This window comes from Dipodomys merriami, unplaced genomic scaffold (genome assembly GCF_024711535.1).
Source record: "Dipodomys merriami isolate MVZ:Mamm:240054 unplaced genomic scaffold, mDipMer1.0.p SCAF_63, whole genome shotgun sequence".
In the NCBI taxonomy this organism is placed as follows: Eukaryota; Metazoa; Chordata; class Mammalia; order Rodentia; family Heteromyidae; genus Dipodomys; species Dipodomys merriami.
In genome coordinates, this window is record NW_027206213.1 from 1,043,712 (window position 1) to 1,057,704 (window position 13,993).

The 13,993-nt window shown below is 41.1% G+C and overlaps 1 protein-coding gene across 1 annotated transcript in view; it reads right to left on the bottom strand.

Moving 5' to 3' along the window:
* Antxr1 (ANTXR cell adhesion molecule 1) overlaps positions 1-13,993 on the bottom strand; it is a 213,392-nt gene that overhangs the window by 44,423 nt on the left and 154,976 nt on the right. Inside the window, exon 17 of the mRNA XM_070004483.1 lies at positions 7,163-7,243. Within this exon, the coding sequence (XP_069860584.1) occupies positions 7,163-7,243 (81 nt within the window). The remainder of the gene's footprint in view (positions 1-7,162; positions 7,244-13,993) is intronic.

Genomic DNA, 13,993 nt, shown 5'->3' on the forward strand with positions numbered 1-13,993 from the left:
TTGTTTGCTATTTGCAACTTGATACCAGGACTTGACCTGTTGTTGCAGCTGCTTGGGAGATGAGGCAATTGGAAGCTGAAAGTCCTGAGAGAGCTACAAAATAATGAAGATGGAGGAGAATTGGGTGTAAATGTATGTGCTTGTGGAAAATGGCTTGTGAAGATTGGAAGAGGGAGGGGTAGACAAGAGGAGGACTCATACACATCAATTATCTTCATATTCAAAGACATCCTACTATGGAAGGAAGTTGGTACAAGGAAAAAAAATCTCAGTAGTATATTTTGTAGCATCAACTTTAGGCTTTATGTTTCCAGACAAAGATAATCTTGCAGGGTTTGGGCACAGTTTGGTTATTGTTATGGACAGAGAGTATTCTGAATTTGTTCTTTCTAAATTCAAGAAAGCAAGCCAAGCATTCTAAATACTCATCTCCTGCTTCCAATGAGACACCAAAGGAAAGATTTCCACGAGTGAGAACCAAGTAAACACTACTGAGAATTGAAACATCCAAGGAGAGGCTGTGCCAAAATAAATGACACCCTCTAGGAATAGTTCCCATAGTTTGCTTTTTTCTTTCCCTTTTCTTAAATGACCCACTTCTTACAAAAGTTTATAAGCGGTCAAGAGTTGTGGCCTGCAAATTGGACTTTGTCTCCAGGTCTGTTGAGGCCTTACAACGGGGCGTTAGACACTGATAGGAAGTCCAAAGATCTCTGTTTATTTAAAACCAATAGAAACCCATCATATATTGTGTAAGAAAATATTCATTTTGAAGACCACTTGACTCTTCATTATTACTGAGTGGAACATAAGAAAAAAGTTTTGATTTATAAGTAATTGTAATAGAGGGAGGGGATGAATATGGTTAAAGTATACTACATGCAGGCATGAAACCCTTTATGATGTACAATTTAATATACACCAAGTGAAGATATAAAATAATTCTGAGAAAAATCTTCCCATACATATTGAGATATAAACTAAAATTCCCTGAAAATAATTGTGGTTTTCAAGCAGAAAGAAAGCAGGAATACCAGTTCCCACCTAGTGAATGATTTATACTTATCGTTTTGCTGAATTAGACAAGCATGTTTCCTGCTTGATGTAGAGACATCACTCTGATAGATGCCACAGGGGCCCCCTGAGTATCTGGTAGGTCCTCCCGTCCTCTCTCCTTAGGATGCTCCATCCTAGTTTCCCTGTTCCTCCAGTCTCATCACAGGAAATAAACATCTTCAAAGAGTGGCTTCAGTGCTGAAGGATGTGACACCTCAGGTTCAAGGCTTAATCTATCTCTCCCTGCCTCTATCTGCCCAATTTCCTGCCTAAATACATTGCCCTCTATGATGATGCCACTGATTCAAATTTGCCTACTGCTCAGAACTGTCCCTGGAATAGTGCCATCTCCTCCATGAATAGATCAGGATAAGAGCAAGGCATTTGGGGGCCGAAGGCCCCACACTGAAGGAAGTGCTTCTTGAGGCTTTAAACCCTGTATGTTGCACAGCCCCTGAATCTCCTTGGAGTTTCTTCCCTAGATGCCTTGCCTGGTCCCTACCTGCTACTGGCCATCTCTTATTAATATTGCTAACTTGATCTATTAAAAAAACCCAAAACAAAAACATCTAAGCTGGATGCCAGTGGCTCACACCTGTAATCATAGCTACTCAGGAAGCTGAGATATGAGTATCATGGTTCAAAACCAGCCCAGGCAGGGACATGGTATCCATGTAACCAGTGTCACTCATTATTGGAAACAGCTGCAGACTGCACCCCTAAGGCTGGAGCTCTCTCCAAGAGAGGATTTCTCAACCTCTGGGGCAGTGCTTCAGATGAATTACAAACATTGTGTGTGTGTGTGTGTGTGTGTGTGTGTGTGTGTGTGTGTGTGTGTGTGTGTGTGTGTGTGTGTGTGTAGATTGCAAGGACTTTCAGGCTTGCCAAAAGGGCTCAGAGTGTGCCTTGGTATTCTGTGTGCAGATAGCAATGGAATGTACCAGTCTTTTGATGCCAGATCTGAGAGCAGCCAAATAGCTAAAAACAAAAAAGAAGTCCAACCCTAGTGGGTCATGTACAAATGTGCCAGGGGATGGAGTTCATGCTGGAGCAAAAGCTTGGGGAGGGCTTAGGCTGTTGATAGAGTAAATTCTACTCAGAAAAGATGAGAGAGTTATATTTTCTCCATTCAATCCTTTGTACCCAAATAGTTATAATAGTTATAATAACAGCAGACAGATCCAGCTGAGCATGTTCCTTGGGAGGTAAGGTGCTGTGGAAAGCACACCTCTCTTATGCCCACGAGGCTTCTAGGGTTTCTAAAGATTTTGTCAGGGAGAAAATATGCTGTTGCCTGTGTGGAAAATAGGGACTTGGACCAGCTCAATGGTTCTCAGCTTTGGGGACCCATTAAAATCAGTCGAGGAGATTTAAATTCTGAATGGCAGGCAGGGGGCATGTTGGCTAACACCTGTGATCCCAGCTATGTTGGAGGCCTTAAAAGGATCATGATTTGAGGCTGTCCCTGTGCACAAAGAGCAATATCTTAGCTGAAACACACACACACACACACACACACACACACACACACACACACACACACACACACAACTGAAACAAAAAAGGGCTGGGGTATATGGCTTGCCTAGCAGGAATAAAATCCTGAGATTGACCCCTAGTACTATAAATAAATAAAATAAATGAATGAATAAATGAATTCACAGACTATATCCTACATAATTAAATAGAAGTTTTGGACTAGAACTTGGGCACTGATGCTTTAAAGCCTGGCTAGAAATCACTGGAATTCATGAGCTCTGTTATCCGAATTCCCTTAGCCTTTTGTCTTTGAAATCAGTAATCTAGCTAGAACAGAGCTGTCTGCCACTGACTAGGGATTAATATTTATTTAAGCTAAACTAATGCTTCCTTGATTGTTTCAGTAGGTGACTTGTGGAGGAACGCAGGAGAATAGTGACTTTGGTGGTCAGAGAGAAGTTGACTTAGAATCCTTGGCTCTCAGAGTGAGAGGAAGCGTGAAGGTCCTCTGATTAGTTTTATCTTAGAGTCTCAAAGTACGGTCCTCAGAACAGTAGCATCGGCATCACAGCAGTGACTGCTAAGTAAAGTGTTAATCCCCAAGCCTCACCTGTACGCCTAAATCAGAAACTCTCAGGGTGGTGACCAGCAATTTACATTTAACAAACCTAGGTACTTCAGCTGCTCCAGTCTACGAATCACTGGTTTGCTACCAAAACCCAAACTGTACTCTCCCTCACGGGTAGCCTGTTTTATCACTGTGTGGCCATGTCCATTACTGGAATATCAACCTTGGTGCAAACTGTGTAGTTGTTAAAATTCACATCCATCAGTTCCTGAAGTTGATCTTCCTTGGAGCTTCTACTCATACCTTACTCCTTGGATACTATTATGTAAAAGAAAAACATTGCAAAGTGGGATGTATAACATGCCAAGAAATGACCCTCATGGTATCTTTACATTTTCTTTCTCAGATCAAATATTCTAAAGCCCTTCAAGCATTTGTCTCTGAAAGATGAGCAAACTTTCTGAACTCAAAGAGTGGCCCAGTTGTGTAGGACACATTGGGGCTCATAGGGCCCCTTTTTCACTTAGTCTTTGTCAAATATGTTCTGTTTTGCAATGTCACACTTAAAAGCATGGATCTAGCCAGCAAACATTTACAGGGATGCCATGGAGATAATAAACAATATTCCACCCTAACAGAATTGTATTCAGTACAGAGGTTGGAAAAGCCATTTTTGAGAAGAGAAACTAGAATGGGCAAAAGTTCTGAAATACAAGAGTGCCTGACATCTTTCAGGGCTTGGTTATTAATTAATTGATCCAACAATATTGATAGCTATAATCTTAGCTACTCAGGAGGCTGAGGTCTAAGGGTTGTTGTTCAAAACAAGCCTTGGCAGAAAGGCTGAGAGACTGTTATCTCCAATTAACCACCAGAAAGCTGGAAGTGGAGCTGTGACTTGAATGCTAGAGAACCATCCTTGAGTGAAAATGCTAAGCAAGAATGAGAGACCCTGAGTTAAAGCTCCAGAAGTGGCACCAAAAAAAGGAAGAGAGAGAGAGAATGAGAGAGAGAGAAAGAGAGAGAGAGAGAGAGAGAGAGAGAGAGAGAGAGAGAGAGAGAGAGAGAGAGAGAGAGAGAGAGAGAGAGAGAGAGAGAGAGAGAGAGAGAAATATCTTTCTAAGCCAAGCTAAGGAATCTTGGCTTTTCCCTACTTTTTGCAAGTTGGAAGCCAAGAAGGGCATGTTGAGATGTGCGTTTCAGAAAAAGCTCTGTAGCATAAGCTATTTATTTACTGGATACAGGGGCTGGTTTAAGCAGAGGGACACATACAATTAATAAATGTTTACTATTTTAGACATATTACTTATCTACCATTTAATTGGTTTCTTTGGGTACTATTTTATTTATGTTGGTACTAGTGATTCCTGATTTGGGGGGGTCCCAGGAACAACTATGAGTCCACCCCAGGCAGAAGGAGGGTGCCAAATGACAGCAGATGGGAAAGAGCCCTGTCTTCTGCTGTCATCCTACTCCAGTTTTTCCTGACCTGGACCTTGGTCAGCTCTGAGGAGGTGGGTGCCAATCCCAGGGAAAGGTGGTGGCTCTGGACTCAGGCTTTCTCAGTCCCTAGTCAGGACTTTCAACAGCCTCAGAGGCTCTGTTGGTGGGCTAGGCCTGAATCCCTATGTCTGGGTGTGTTTTCTGGGAGGAGGATGGTAACAGACAGGAACTGAGGAGGAAGAATTGCCAGGTTTCTGCAAGGTCAACATGTGTTTGAAGCAACTGAGAATGTAATTAGGTGATTATTGTTTTTGTTTTGTTTTAAAGGAAATACTCAGAACCTGTGACTCTTGTTCATGAGCACATGGCTGGATGTGGTCATTTTGAGTTTATGGAAAATGTGGTCAGTCCCATAAATCAGTGCTGAGGAATTCTTTCAGTCATCACTGTAAGGAGAGTGAGTCTCCTTTGTAAAACAAAACAATGTAGCATGTATTTCAAGCTGCAATGTAGTCCTTTCTGTTCCTGAATTCTCTCCTGAGTAGCCAACCATGAACAAGCCCTGAACTCCAACTCCTACTCATTGGTGACTGTTCTTATGTAGCTTTGTGTGTACATGGAGTCTGTGGCTGTTGCCCTGCCTGCAAGGATACAGTTCTCTCAATCTACTGCTCGTGTATTTTAGCAAGATTTCAATGAAAATCTGTTTAGAAGTAAACTGGGCAGTATTAATTGGAGATCATGCTGAGAATATGTTGAAATGCATTGTAATTCTTAGATCTCCTGTGCCTCAAATCTATTAGTTATGTGATTGAAAGCTAGTATTCAAGGTGATATTATTTCTTTGAAGCCCATGGAACATCTTCAAATGCTAGTGCAAATGTTCATGAAGCATTAGTAATTAAGATATTTAATTTAGGTGTGACTCAATAGAGAAAATTCCACCAGTTTTGATTCTATTGTTCTTGGATTTCTACAATCAGCCCTGGGCTCTAAAGTATGAATATAAATGGTATGTCTTTCTAGCTTTCCTCTTTTCAACACCCCTCCCATTTCTTAGGTTGACCCAGTTTATGACTTTATTTCTGCCAAACTGATCAGTGAAGAATGGAATGTTAATATGTTTTAATGGACATGTTTTCCAGTTGCTGAACAACAAAAAATAATAAAATAAAAAATAAAAAGAAAGAAAAAAAGGATTATATATTATGCCAACATGTTCTGCCATGAAAATACTATTGTGGATGCCTAATTTGATATCTTGTTACTTTTCTTAATTTGTTAGATGAGTCTCATGACTGCTACAAAAATTTCATGTTCTAAAACCAGATATATAACTTATAAAACCAAATATCTCCTTGAGTACTAACTTTATGGCTTGTGCTCATTTTTGTTACCGGTGGAGTTTTCACTTTAAAATTTGCTGAAGAAGTTGCTTCTTGTTGGCTTTCATAGGAAAAGCTTTCAATTCTTGTCTACCATAGGGACCAAGTTGACCCAACATTTATCTGACCTGGCTTCACAACATATCAGCTTGCCATTTCTGGAGCAAGAAGAGCTAGCTGGGCTGTAAATTGCCTAAGATATGAAACTTTAGATCAAACTCCTTCAGCCCAAACCACCCACTGTTACTAAATCAAAGGGAAGTAGAGTGATGGGGTCAGTCTACGAGGTTCTAGTCTAGTGTGTATTAGTGATACCATGGTAGGGCCATATCTATGGCCCTTGTGATCCATACCAACAGTATTATTGCTTACATTTTTACATCAATTCTTCACAGTGAGTGGGGAAACACACAATAATCATGATCTCTTATGGACTGAGAGTTAGTTACAAGTTCAGTAGTGGGCAACATGCTTCACAGATGTTAACCATCTCCCACCAGCCACACTACCAAGCAGTCGTTGTCATCAACTTTATAAAGATGAAATGTAGAGAGATTATTCAAACCCAAGGCTGCCTGCTTTGAAAAGACTTCTAAATCAGACACTCTTATTTTGCTTTTTGGTAAATAGGCCTGGTTCCTAAGAAAGTGGATAGAAGACTGAGGTAGTTTAAGGGAAATTTGGTCCCAAGCCTTGCTCTGTATTCTCTTTGTTCTTATCTCTTACAAAAGATAATAACAATGGTGTGATTTCAAGAGAACTTAGGTTGTTTCCAGCATTGTTATTTTCTGAACAGGAACCTCCGACCACTTCTTCATTTACAAAATGAAGACATGGGATGGATAGTTTCTCAGGACTCTGTGAGCTCCACTTGTAAAACTCTTCCTAGGTGGCGACACTCTAAACTTAGCCTAGACAGTTCTGGGTAAACCCACACCCAGGGTGGAAGTGCCCCTTCAGGTCCTGAATTGTTGGGCTCAACACTTGCTGGCAGATGGCAGGGGTTCTCTGTGGGCACTTAGTTCCTTATCTTGTCCTGTGAGCTGGCACTTAGGCCTTACCGCTGGCCAGAGTGGCTGAAGACCACAGGCCTCCCTCATGGAACTGCCTGAAGAATGAGTCAGCCACTCTCCATCTGTAGACTGAGAAACTCAAGTTCTAGGAAGTCCAACCCAACACATTCATATATCTGTCAAAATCCTCTGTGTGTGTGACCAATAGCAAATCTTACCGTGTCTCCTGGCTGTGGCCTCATTACTGACACACGATCATATCCTTTTCTTAGTAAGACCCACAAGGCATCGAGTTTTCCCTGAAATGAAACAAATACACCAAGATCATGAATGCATATCAGTGGCACATGCAAATCAGTGGCTTTGTGGACACATAGAATTCTACTCTTCTCCTATCATGTGAACAGTAAAACTCTGGCAACATGTTTGTGGTAGCATTTGTGACTCTCCATCCCTAAATGAAAAATTCAGGCTTTGGGACCGTGGAGAAGAGACACAACGAAGAAGACCCTGATGCTGGTGAAGGAGAGAGCCTGACAGCGAAGTGTACCACAAATTTGCCAACCAAAGCTCACTCAGGAGTCTTAGCTTTTCTCCTTACCACATTCCTAGTGCCATCTTAATACCACAAGTCATTCCTTTGCACGTTCACTAAAGTTTCTTCTTGGTAACAAAGATCATAGGAAAAAGCAATAATGACAATTTCAGGAAACCAGGAATATTCCTTACTTCCTTGACATGGCAAGACCCGTGGGATACAGATCCCTGGATGTCTGCTCGGCTCAGTCATCAGCCATAATTTGCTTTGGCTCTGGAGACAAAAGTCCTAATATCACAGATTCCCCACATCAAAACCATTTTGGAGATTATGTTATTGATTGAGTCTAAGAAGCACAAATATATCTGCATTAAGGTTTTTAAAGTATATGATAAAGTGGACTCCTAAAACCGACTCCCTGAAACTTCTGAATATTTTACCTCACAAAGCAAAAAGGCCATAGGAAATAGGATTAAGGACCTTGAGATGAAGAAAATAACCCAGTCTACCAAGGTGAACCCAATGCCATCATACAAATCTTTCATAAAGGGAAATGGATGGGTGAGGGTCAGAGAAGATATGTGGAGAGAGGCAAAGTCAGGATGATTTACAGTCATCTTTCTCATGAAGATCTTCTGGTTGTAGATGTAGAACCTTCAGTATATGTTTTCTATATTGTGGGCTGAAATGCTAAGTATTTCTGAGACCAATTTCATGACCTAGGATTAGAATTTGTATAGAATGGTATGGCATGGCATTATATAGCATAGAAAGAATGGAATAGTTAATTGTACGTGGTGAGGATATGTATTATTTTGTAAAAATTTTGTTTCAGTGGTGTGTGTATGAGTATGCATGTATACATAGGGAATATATCTTGAACTAAAATGTAAAATGGATTTCCTACAGTGGTGTTAGGAATGTTTGAAAATGCTGGCAGAGGTCACTGGATAGGCTGGGGCATCTAGATAGTTCAAGTTGCTCAGCACAAAGCATTTACAGTGGTGGCATTAACTTACCAACCATCATCACGATGTTGTTAAATTGTTCTCTAGTGCATTATACACACCTTCAAAACAACTGTACTCTTGAACCTTTGTCAACTATTGCATGAGTTTGTGTGGGTGAAGCTTTATCTTTCCAAGTGTAATGTATCTCATCTCCTCTGGAAAGGAATTTACAAAAACCTCTCAAAATATTTTGAAATGATTTTAGAGTGTTGGACAGAGCCGCTGCTGGGTTCAGCATGGTTTTCTGCATTAAACAATTTCCATCATCAGCTAATTTTTTTTGAAGGTTTCTTGGGATAAGTGTTTATAGTTCAGGGTATAGCCAGGTGGGTTTCTTGGATGAATGCCGTCTTTTTCTTGCTATTTTTTTTTCTTGGCTGGAGAAGGAGGGGCTCTGTGTTTGGCTTGGTAAATCAGCCCACCCACAGCGTTGGGTCTATGTGCTAATCCCTCAACTCCTTGATCAAACTAGAAGCAAATGAGGCTGAAAGAAGAAAAGTTAGCTGTTAAGAAAGAAGAAAAGTTTGCTGTTAACTAACTCAGAGAAATTTGAAGTTATACGTATAGCAAATGAGCTGAGACAACCTATATTGTAAAGCCTGCCTCCCCTTTCCAAAAGGGTTTAGTGGATTTTGTTATCCTATACATATATAATGTACTTCTATCATAGTCATCTCTCCATTCATTTTTTTGCATAGAAAATTTAGTATAATAATAAATTTTACAAGGAAATAATTTACAAGAACTTTTCCTTAAACTGTCACCACTTACATACATATAAAACAAGCATATTGCTATAGAAAGATATATTATGACTGGAAATGCAGCCCACCTCTTCCTCTTTTGAGAAACAATGTTTGTTTTTTAAAAATTCAATATGGATTGTTTGTGCATCTGTTTCTCCTTTATATTACTGCCTCTACACTCAACTTAAAAATATTATTTCGTTGAAGTTCATATCTAGGGTGACTGCAACATACAAACTCTGACAAAAGTATATGTAAGCTATTGATCAATAACTCAGTTGAATTGGAGGAAGAGTAGAATTGCCAAGTATCTGAGTAGTTGATTAAGCATTTAAAAAATTAAATCGAAATGTAAGTAAATCACACAACAATAAATCCCTTCTGAGAAAGCATATGTGAAAAGTTAACACTTGGGGGCTGGGAAGGTGGCTCAGTGGTAGAGTGCTTGCCTTGCATGCATGAGGCCCTGGGTTCGATTCCTCAGCACCACATAAGCAAAAAGAAAAAAGCTGGAAGTGGTGCTGTGGCTCAAGTGGTAGAGTGCTAGCCTTGAGCTGAAGAGCTGAGGGACAGTGCCCAGGCCCAGAGTTCAGGCCCCATGACCGGACCCCCCCCCCAAAAAAAAAAAGAAAAGAAAAAAAGAAAAGTTAACACTGGAACAAATGCAAATTCACCCTGCACAAATATAATAGGCTTACACACAGTTGAGAGAGCCTGAAAAAAAGTGTGGCTTTTCCATTCTTATTTTAAAGATGGGGATAATATTGTCTATTCTTCAGACTTAGAAAGGTCTAAAAATTAAATATTGAAGATAGGTACTTGTCTCAGAGAAAATATTCACTATATATTATTTGTGAACCTAGTAAAGTTATTAAAAGAATCTTTAGAGAATGACCTGTAGATAAGATTATAATCCAGTACATAAATTCAATAAATGTAGGTTTGTAAGTGTAGATCTACCTGCCTTCTGTTCTGTTCTGAGTTCTTTCAGGCCCTTTCTCCCAGAGCACAATTTGGTTCCTCTCCATGGTGTTCTAATAGGTTCCTGTCCCAATCACTCCACCAAAATTGCTCTCACTACAGCTGTCCATAGCATCCTGACTGCCAAATGCCTTGATACCCATTTTACTGTGAGATTTGCTGCCCTGGGCTATCCATTTTGGGTACTTTCCCGTAGCCTGGATGCCAGTTTTGACTTACTCCCTTCTCCCTTTCTGTTTAGTCCTTTCAGCTTCTTTGTCTCCTTTTTTCTCTGCTGATGCTTGACTCAGTGGTGGTCTACAAGCTCATCTAGACTCATACCTCACACATTCTAGTTCATTCTGGTTCTCTCTTAAGGCCTAGCTCTGGGCATCAAATGACTTATCTAAGGTTCACTGTAATGTCCTGGTTCTACAGGCATCAAAAATTAACCACTGCAAATTAACAAACTTTCTTCTTCCTAAATCTGCTCCCCTTTCTCACACCCTGTCTTGGCTCCTGTGTGGTCAAGCTGGACATCAGAGTATCACTCTTGACCTCTTTCTTGGTCACGTCCTTATGTCCAACAACAACCCTATCTTGGGGATTTTCTCTCTGCAGAAGCTCTCCTGTTGGTCACTTCTTCCAGTCCAGGTATGTTCCATCATCTCCATTGTTTCTGCCTTTCCCAGGCCTTTATCTTCTGTTATACATTCAATTAGGCATTTTCTCCAATCACTTTCCTGATTGAATACTTCCTTTTGTGGTAAACTTTTTTTTTTTTTTTTGCTAGTCTTGAGGCTTGAACTCCAGGCCTGGGTGCTGTCCCAGGGCTCCTTTTGCTCAAGGTTAGCACTATACCACTTGAGTCACAGCACTATTTTAAGTTTTTTTTTTCCAGTGATTAATTAGAGATAAGAGTCTCACAGACTTTCCTGCCTGGGCTAGCTTCAAACTACAATCTTCAGATCTCAGCCTCCTGAGTAGCTAGGATTATAGGCATGAGCCACTGGCTTTGAAGTAACTTTTTTTTTGTCAGTTGTGAGGCTTGAACTCTGGGCCTGGGCACTGTCTCTCAGCTCTTCAGCTCAAGGCGAGTGCTCTAGCACTTGAGCCACAGCACCACTTTTAGTTTTCTGGTGGTTTATTGGAGATAAGAGTATCATGACTTTCCTGCTGGGGCTGGCTTTGAACTGTGATCCTCAGATCTCAGCCTCCTGAGTAGCTAGGATTACAGGCATGAACCACCAGTGCCTGGCTGCAAGTGTTGAAGTGAGCTATAGAAAAAGGATAGCTGCAACTGGTGAAAAGGATTTTAAAAGCTCCACAGACCTTTGAAGTCAAAGAAGAGAACAAGAACATGAAAGGCCTTTAGAGCCTGGATTTTCTGAATGTAGGCCGAAGTGTGCATTGAAACACAGTAGTAAATGGATGTATTCATTACATTTCTTTGAAGCCAGAAGTGTCTCTGAGGTTTCTTCCCACTGGTCCCTAGGCTTTTCCTAATGCCGGAGAGGAGACATAGGGGTTGACACCACTCTGTTTATCTCTGATTTGGGTGTCTATCAGGCACAAGCCTCTCCACAGGATGTACTGAAGACACTGGACCTCACTTCCCAGGCAAAATGCCCAACTGCTCCTGTGAAGCTATGACAAAGATTTCACCACAAACCTCGGAGCCCTCTGCCAGACTGTATTAGCTGACATTTAAAAATAGCTCTCTTCCCTATGCTGCTGACGTGATTAGACTATGAAATGAAAAATTTACCATTCTAGGCTCCTAAACTGCTTCACTCAGCCTCAGACAATAATTTTAATCCATAGACTGAAAGTTCTATGCAAACGCCAGCTTCTTTCTGTACAATAAGACTTGGCTGGGAATGTGTCTGAAACTGTTGTTTAAAGCCCCCTGGTGTTAGGGGCTGGATTTCCTCTCTTGATGGGTGCCAGACAGCAGCTGTGTCTTCTCTTCTGATCTGTCTGTTTTAGCTATTTGGAAGATAGTGAGAAATTGAGAATTTTGAGGGCAGTTCCATTTAGAGAGCTGTTGTGCAAGTGACACCTGAATTTCTTTCCATCCCTTGGAATGTCTGCTAAGTGTGACCCAGGCTTCTCTTCAAATGAGATTAATGAATAAATTTAATAAATTTAATTTGATCAGTAGAGCTGGAAGATTTCCCTACTTGTACACACATAAGGTAATTGATTTTTTTTTAAAAGTTTGATCTTTATGACAAGTTTAGAATTATTCCACAAAGTAGCCAGAGAGAGACACATAAAATCTGTTTAACTTCAACAGCATGTCTGAGGACACATTATGCTTTGGTATCTATGTCTTGCTTTGCCATATACAGCTTCATGTAGCACAGTGCTAAAGCTGAACATTGCTTGTCTACAAGGTTGAGGTGTGTAAATAAACAGAAGACCACCCCCCTTTCTGATCCAAAAGTAGAACAAACTAACTGCCCCTTCCAGATTGCCTCTTTTGCTGGAACCATCCCCTACTCTCTCCTGCCTGGGAAACCAGGATCAAACTTTTGTCCTTCAGCTGTCATTTCTGTCACCTGTAGTCATGTAGAGAAGAAGCTCTTGGAGAAAAAGCAAAGTGGTTTCTTGAAGGTCACAAGCCTTCCAACAAATCTGTAACCATTTCTGGTTTTAATCTAGCTGGTGGCTTTATAGCTGGGTATGACTTAACTTGTCTGAAATGGTCAGTCCCAATTTAATGAGAAGCATGGGGTATTGTAAATCCGGGAGGTGAAAAACCAAGCAAAGGAAAATGTAGCCTAAATATCAGGGAAAAATATTTTGATCATGGGCCTGGAATGAGGATGGGGATGTGTGGTTGGTGCGGTCAGTGCCCGAAATTAGACTGGGGGCTATGGTGGGTGGCTACGGTGGGTGGAGGACCACTGTGGTCCTCTTCCTCCTTGAATTCCCACTGGGCTTTGCCTCAGTGACTGTGCTCACCTGCTTCTCAACTCTTGCATGGAATGCATGGAAAAAGTGGGTTCAGTGCAATCCAATGAAAGGTCTATGCCTCTGACCTAATTTGCTGGGGAGTTAGGAATCTTCACAGGACCTGCAGAATGCCCTTCTCTTCCCTTCCCTACCCCTCCCCATCTCATCCCCCTCCCTTCCTTTCCTTTTCTTTGACAGGGTTTCCCTACATAGCCCAGGCTGGTGTAAACTCTTTAATCCTCCTGCTTCTGCCTGTGGAGTGCTAGGACTACAGGTGTGTATTACTATGTCTAGCTTTGCTCTGCTAAAAGTTTTGTATTAGGTGGAGCTGCTTTTCTTCTTTCTAGTGGGCACAGAAGGCAGGCACAGCTTGAGTGAGTCATTCTAAATGAATTGCTTGTCTCCATGCACTATCTGCATTTCTCTGCCTCCTTTGCTTCCTGCCTATATACTATCTGGCTTCCTTTTGGTCAAGAGGTAGATACAAAAGGAATGAGAGGGCAAGATGAGAATAAGTTGGGGTATTTGTTCCTTCTGTGCCCTTCCTGCCTCCCTGTCCTCAGCAGCAGCTGCATTCCTAGGCTAGGGGCCTGTGAACATCTGCAGGAAAAGGCCACAGAGTAATGGTTGCAAGCTTTTCAGATGGAGGGGCAACATTTTGTTAGCAAGTACTTATATAACTATTTAAAACATAAGCAGCATGATCACAACTGTGGGATTGTTTGGGACGACCAATGGAAGGAAAAGATGGGAAAAGAATGAGGAAGGATGAATTACATAAAAATATATTGCATCTATGTATGAAGATAGCATAAAGAAATGCACTGAAAGCTG